At 43.9% G+C, this 7,542-nt stretch overlaps 1 protein-coding gene across 2 annotated transcripts in view; it reads right to left on the bottom strand.

The window, feature by feature from the left end:
- Positions 1–1,080, bottom strand: part of LOC122558236 (meckelin-like) — a 125,202-nt gene extending 124,122 nt beyond the window's left edge. Inside the window, exon 1 of one of the 2 annotated variants that reach the window (XM_043706587.1) lies at positions 995–1,080. Coding sequence is in view for 1 of the 2 variants with exons in the window: in XM_043706586.1 (XP_043562521.1) it covers positions 634–805 (172 nt within the window). In the remaining variant the exon portion in view is untranslated. Of the gene's footprint in view, positions 1–633; positions 948–994 lie in introns of those variants that run through there. The other variant, XM_043706586.1, reaches the window with a different exon arrangement.
- Positions 1,081–7,542: the final 6,462 nt, after the last annotated feature.

Below are 7,542 nucleotides of genomic sequence, written 5' to 3'. Positions count from 1 at the left end.
CCTATGGCATTCCCAGCTGCCTTCGCCCCACCCCTCCCCCAAGCCCCACCTCCTTCACATTTATCCCTCAACCCCCTTGGCCCACAAGCCACATTCCTGATGAAGGGCTTACGCTTGAAGCATTAGTTCTACTCCTCCTGTGATGCTGCCTGACCTGCTGTGCTTTTCCAGCACCACACTCTCCAACTCCCATCTCCAGCATCTGCAAACCTCACTTTCACCACAGCTTATTCAAACGGTGCTACCAACGTGCCCTATAGTTAACATGGAAAAAAGTTATTAGATGATCTTGAATGCTGCAACTGGACTGTCCATTCATCTTATACATTTAAGGCGACCTCAACAAAATACCTGAATTACTGTGAAGTGTATTTCTTTCCTCAGAAGGCCAATTCTGGGCCTTCCTGTAGCAGCTCAAAGCTGCCACTAGTTGAGTTGTTGTAAATCTGGGCTGAAAATGTGTTGCTGGAAAAGCGCAGCAGGTCAGGCAGCATCCAGGGAACAGGAGAATCGACGTTTCGGGCATAAGCCCTTCTTCAGGAATGTTATAAATCTGGGTCAGTTTGTCTTCAAACAGACCATCAGACCCAGAGCGTCTGTGGGCAGGAGAAATCACACAAATCAGGGCCTTACCGTCAGCGCTACGGGTGCTCCCAGCGCCGCACTGGGAGCACTGCAGACTGGAGACATCGTAGAACTGGGAGTTGGAGCAGGAGTGAGGGAGCACGAAGGGGAGAGAGGTCCCGGTGGTCTGAGGCCGGCACAGCCTGGGCAGGAACACAGCGAGGCAGAGCAGGGGTAGCATTCTGCAACACACACTCACAGACACACACAAGCAGCTGCTGCAACAACAGAAAGAAATCCAGGGCCATCCACCCCAATTCCTCCCATGCAAACCCAATCAGCCTAGGCTGAACCGTCAGCAGCAGCTTTGTGTGTACGATCCGTGGCTATGGTTTCCAGAGGCGGTGTCAAATTACAAATTCAAACCAACCCTTTGCAACAGCCACTGGCTTTGTCCCGAGAATCTCTCCCACACACGGGTCCTAGAGTCACATCGTCCACAGTGAGAGAGCAGAAACTCTGATGGTTTCTAAACTAAATATCGTTTGCCCTTTCGAGTAAATTGCGTAGGGAGTGAAAAGGCTTGCATTTCCAAAAGACCCGCGGATGCTGCCAATCAGAAACAAAAACAGAGGTTGCTGGAAAAGCTCAGCAGGTCTGGCAGCACCTGTGCAGAGAAACCAGAGTTAACTTTTCGGGTCTAGTATGGAAAGGTGACCGGACCCGAAAAGTTAACTCTGATTTCTCTGCACAGATGCTGCCAGACCTGCTGAGCTTTTCCAGCAACTTTTTTTTTAGTCCCTCACCACACAATGCCCCCAAACCTTCACAAACCATTTATGATGCGCAATCAGTGTTATAAAACAGGAAAGTGAATGGCCTAATTGCGCACAGCAAGTTTCCACAAACAGCAACATTAATAATGAGCAGATAATATTTATTCACTGATGCCTGTAGAGGGATAAGTACTGGCCTGGACATTGGGGAGAAATCCCCTGCTCTTCCCCAGCTTCACCTCCCCAGTGCCCTCACAGTCCCCATATGCACACCCAGGGCCTTATTAATGTCACAAAGCCTATAGCTTTCCCTGCCTATTTCAAACTCTATTCATTTGGTTGAGGCTGCCCTTTGAATACTCAAATGACACCACGTGTGCCATTATCACAGTTACTGACACAAACTGGGTGAGAAACATGGAAGTAAAATGTTTAACAAGGTGGCTCAGTTAAAGAACCATTTGATACACGTGCTGCACTATGGGATTCCTCAAGGGTGACCAGGAAATTCCACCCACCTCCCAACCCCAATCCTGTATCCAGAGTTTGGAGAAGCCAGAGTTAGACTGGGGTGTACAAAGTTAAAAATCACACAAAACCAGGTTATAGCCCAACAGGTTTATTTTGGAGTGAAAGCTAGTGCTTCCAAATAAACCTGTTTGACTAAAACCTGGTGTTGTGTGATTTTTAACTCTGTATCAAGAGTATCTCCAATTCAAAACATAGCCAATTGGGTTTTCAGCTCACAAATAGGTCACTCAGCCCAAATAGCTCTGTCAGTGTTTATGTTTGGCACAAACCTCCTCCCCTCCCTGCATCTAAACCCATCATCATTATTATCCCTGAGGACCATCTCCATTACTCCTTGTGGTATTGAATTCCACAGTTCCTTTATCCTCTAGTCCCAGAATGCCTCAGCATTATGGTTATATGAGTCAGTTAGATCCCTGTAGACTCCACCTGCGTGATCTGATTAATTCCATTCATCTCTGGCTACAGATGTGAATGAAAACCCAGGTAGGACAAACCAGTGTGCAAGAAATGTGAAGGCCATTGGAGTTGATTTGCCTGGGCTTCACAGGCTTGTCACTAGGCTCCTCATATTGCATACAACTTGTAGAATAAATATCTCCCATCCTAAACATTGGAACATAAAGACTGTGGAATACTAATACTGTCAAAATACCATGTTTACATATTGTCTCATAATCAAAGTTAAAAATCACACAACACCAGGTTATAGTCCAACAGGTTTATTTGGAAGCACTAGCTTTCAGAGCGCTGCTCCTTCATCAGGTGATTGTCCACTCCAAATCATTCTCATAATCAAGAGTTGCAATTTGTATTTACATAACATCATAAAATCATGAAGGGCACGGATAGGGTGAAAAGCCGAAGTCTTTTTCCCAGGTTATAGAGCCCTTCCTGAAGAAGGGCTAATGTCCGAAACGTCGATTCTCCTGTTCCCTAGATGCTGCCTGACCTGCTGCGCTTTTCCAGCAACACATTTCCATCTATAGAGGGCATAGGTTTGGGGTGAGGGAGGAAAAAACTAAAAGGGACTTAAGAGGCAACGTTTTCACACAGAGGGTGCTGTGTGTGTGGAATGAGCTGCCAGAGGGAGTGGTGGAGGCTGGTACAATTACACTTAGAAGGTTTTTGGATAGAGATAGGAATAAGAAAGATTCAAGGGGATATGGGCCAAATGCTGGCAAATGGGACTAGATTAATTTAGGATATCTGGTGAGGATGGACAAGTTAAACTGAAGGGTCTTTTACCCTGCTGTACATCACTATGACTCTATGACTTTATGAATCTAGTAAAATGTCTTGAGACATTTCACAGGAACATATTCATGAAAAAAAGACATATTAAGATGGATGAAATAGCTATGTTTTAAGGAGCATCTTGAGAGAGGCACAGCTATGGTGAGGTTAGGTAGGGCCTACATTGCTTATCACATGGCCAACTCTAACTGGGCAATTAAAATCAAGAATGTTCTTGAAGACAGAATCAGAGGAGTGCAGCTAACTCAGAGGGTTGTAGAGCGGGAAAATATTACAGAGATAGGGAGTGGGGAGGTGTTGCAGGGATTTCAATAAAGATTCCCACACAGGGCACTGCTGCAACAGAGACTAGTATAGGATTGGGAAAAGGACATGGAGACTATGACAATGACATTTATTGTGAGCTCAGAGACTGGAAGCAAATATTTGATGAGACTCACATTTAGGGAAGGTGCTAAGTTGAGCTTCCAGAAGAACATTGTGAATTTTGAAGCTAAAGGTAAATTGAGGAATCAGTTTCTGATGAGCTCAGACAATGGCAGTACAAATGGAGCTATAAAGGTTTTTCTGTCATAGCAGCATGGGATGAGAAAGCCTAGTTGGTTCATCCTGATTGGTCCTTACCACAGGTCTTCTACAACACATTCCAAGCCCCAGTCATTATCCCTCTGTGAGAAAAAGTTAAAAAGGTTTACATAGAAATTCAGAATTATCACTTGACTTCACACTTCCCATTGCCACAATTCAAGCTTGGTAGACTAGCTGGAGGCTGGAAGTGCATAGCAAGTCAGTCAGCATCAGGAGGTGGAGAAGTCGACATTTCAGGTGTACCCCTTCTTCAGGACTCCACAATTCAAGTTTGACTGACTGTTCTTCATCTAAACAGTTACCAAACAAACTATTCTCACACCCAATCTCCCTCACTTTCTCTCTCTTTTTTTGTCCATCATCTCTAAGCCAAATGCTGATTCATCAATAGTAAAAATCTTTCTAGCTTATTTCAATCATTCGTGTTTACAAGTAAATTAAAACGATGGATTCCCAAATCTTTATCTCTTGCTCATCTACTATTGCAATTGATTCCTTGGGACTCCAAAGCCATGAATAAGTTATTCCTCATTCAAAGGTGGCAGGAACACTGATCTTTACAATATGGCTATGTTTGAAATATACATTTAACTTAAAGTAAAACAGAGGATTCCAGATAAACACTGCTCTGAGGCAGGCAATGGTAAGAGAAGCTCAAATAGAAACTCATTGATGTGGGAATACCTTTTCACAGTATCTCGCAGGAAAGGAACAAGTTGCCGTTTATAAAAACAAAGGCACTGCTAATGGGAACGCAGGAGGGATAGTCTCACATTCACAAGCCAGCAGGATGCTTATGAGAGTTTGTTTTCTATGTCAACTAAGGGAAAAGAACAGAGAGTGTCTCTGTGGTTTAGGTAATAGGAAGCCATTGATGCATACCTTGTTGATAATAAGATCTGGAAAACTCAAACAGTGAGTGAAACAATTGTCAAAGGATACTGGATATTTTAACCTGGCATGTTGAGGAGAAATGAACTTCCATTGCAGAACTGGACTTGATTGTGGACCATTCCTGCAATGGTGCCAATCTGCCTGAAGCATGGCATCGTGTCAAAACATTCCATAAGACGTATTTCAGTTGTATTACTTCGTGAAGGCAAAACTTGCCTTTTTCTTCAGTTTGATTTATTAGTTGCGCATTGATTAGTGTTCAATGATGGTTTCAGTTTATTTATGACTGTAAGTCTTAAAAAGTGAAATCTTGTCCACCAGACTATTTCCGTCGGTCTCCGGGAAATTAATCCCTTCTGAGAAGTTATCAAACATATGCGGCATGTTCACTTACCATCAGCATCTCGTAGTTTATAGAAACCAGCCACGCCCCTAGGAATTAGAATGCAGGTATTAATTTGTTAAGTAGCACAAGAGAACTATGAATGCTATTCAGGCCATCTTCAATCATGCATTGAGAAAGATGATCTCAGTGCCCATATTATGGTATCTCATTGAAGATTACTGAAGATTATTGAAGAGTATCGCATTGAAGGGGTGGCACGGTGTCTCAGTGGTTAGTACTGCTGCCTCGCAGCGCCAGGGACCTGGGTTCAATTCAAACCTTGGGCAACTGACTGTGTGGAGTTTGCACATTCTCCCCGTGTCTACATGGGTTTCCTCCGGGTGCTCCAGTTTCCTCTCACAGTCCAAAGAGGTGCAAGTTAGGTGAATTGGCCATGCTAAATTGTCTGTAGTATTAGGTGCATTAATTAGGGGAATGGGTCTGGGTGCGTTGCTCTTTGGAGGGTTGGTATGGACTTGTTGGGCCGAAGGGACTGTTTCCATACTGTAGGCAATCTAATCTAATTAGGCTCCTTTTCCTTTTTCAGGTTATATTACAGAGTTTTATCAGCTTTCATATAACTCAATTACTTTTGCTTCCCATTTCACAGCTCCTGTTGTACTTTGCCCCACCTGCCAAACCCCTAAATTGATAATACTTGTCAGAGGCAACTGAGTAGCATTTAACTATCCCCTTTTGCCCTGTTCATTTGGTGTTGGATCGCTGTGATTACTAGAAGTGTTGACAGGATGAATTTCAGCTATTCCTTCTGCTCCATGTCTGAACAGTATTCAATGTCTTGAACTTCATCTACATAGCAAACATCAAGCCTTGCTGATTGACTGCAGATGATTAAAACACTGCTGTGTTTTTCATTTCCAATATCACTTCCTTTAAATGAGGCCGACGAAATGGGCCAACAAATCTTCTTAGTCGTATAATGGCTGACAAAATTAATGGTGTGTGGGTGAAGGAGATTGAGAGCCAATAATGTGCACTGCGAGTGCTGGGAAAAACACACTCCTGTTGTGGTGAGCAGCCCTGTTGCAAATCATCCTGACAAGACAATTTGGGGGAGGGCAGTTGTGTTGTTTAGTAACCTGGATTTCCCACCGACACAATGAGCTGTGAATCTTATAAATTTAAGGAAGCAGCAGTGTATCAAAATTATAAGAAAAACTAGCTAATGCAACAAATGCAGATTAGCACTAATCCAAATTATATATAAAGGCAAGAGAACATCTTACTGATTGAATCTTATTGCTCTATTTACAGTCCCTGAGGGCATTGATGCTGGTTTAGTTTCTGTGAAGACTGTCTCATGCATCCCTCACCCACTGAAAAATTCACTATAATATTCTAAATTCTTCCATTGCAAACAATTTCTCAAACCATGCAGCAGCCTGAATTTACTTATGCTCACTCTGACCCCATCACTTTGCCACTGGTGTAGTGATAAGGCCATTGAGACATCTAAGTGATGGTTCCTACTTTTAATTGTGAGATTTGCCGGCAACACCAGCATTTGTGGCTGTCTCTAATTGCCTTTGATTGTGGTGGTGGTGGAAGCCATTTTCAACTGATTAGCTTGCTAGTCAATGCGAGTCAGTCGCATTATTGTGCATCTAGAGAGAGACTTTTGTGGCAAACCAGGGCAAGCATTTTATTCCAGATGTATTAATTAATTAAACTTAATTTCCTTTGTGTTGGGGTTTAACCACTTGCCTCCAGTGTATTAGTCCACACCTCCAGATTACTAGCACAGTAACATTAGCATTACGCTCCATTCCTAACTGTTGCTGGGATAGCTGGGATCAGACTTGAGGAGCTTAGTGGCTGTTGTGTTTAGTTTGCTGGCTTGTGGAATAAGTATTAATCCTCAGATAATTACTTTGGAGATGCTACTGTCTGACACCTTCATTCTCAAACTCCCAGCACAAGATTTCATCATCAAGATGGGTGGAGGAGCAGGGCACTGGGCTGGGGCTCATCCTCTCCAATTGCTTTTCTTTCCTTCTTTTTCTTCTTCTCTTTTCTTTTTTTTCCTCCTCTTTTCCTTTACTTACCCATTGTCCTGAGCTTGGATGGTATTGGCAGTGGCGAGGGATGCCAGTAGAGACTCATGGCAGCAGTGAGTGAGCCCAGAGTGGACTCGAGTGACCCATTACTTACATTGCCAGGGTGATTGGAATCGGTGGCTGCTACATTGGCGGAGGCAACATCAGCGAGGTAGGTGAAAGATGGCGTCTGAGGATCTGAAACTTTGTCATTGGTTTTGTCCATCACTGATGACAGCGAAGAGGTGGTGGAAGGGCATCACAGTAACATCAGTGAGCTGGGCCCAGTGACAAGAGATGCAACTCTGATATTTGTGGATCCAGTGCAGACGGTGAACTGATGGCAGAGGGGAATTGGGCCGGTGGCAAAAGATGGCTCCTGAAGAGCAGCGACTTTAAAGTTGTTTGGGTTTGGTGTAGACGGCGGTGGGCGGTGGAGGAGGGATGGCCGCACAGGCATTGTTCATGTTGAGCTGGCTCAGAACTGATG

The sequence above is a fragment of the Chiloscyllium plagiosum genome, chromosome 17 (genome assembly GCF_004010195.1).
Source record: "Chiloscyllium plagiosum isolate BGI_BamShark_2017 chromosome 17, ASM401019v2, whole genome shotgun sequence".
Taxonomy (NCBI): domain Eukaryota; kingdom Metazoa; phylum Chordata; class Chondrichthyes; order Orectolobiformes; family Hemiscylliidae; genus Chiloscyllium; species Chiloscyllium plagiosum.
This window is presented reverse-complemented; position numbering and strand designations above follow the sequence as displayed.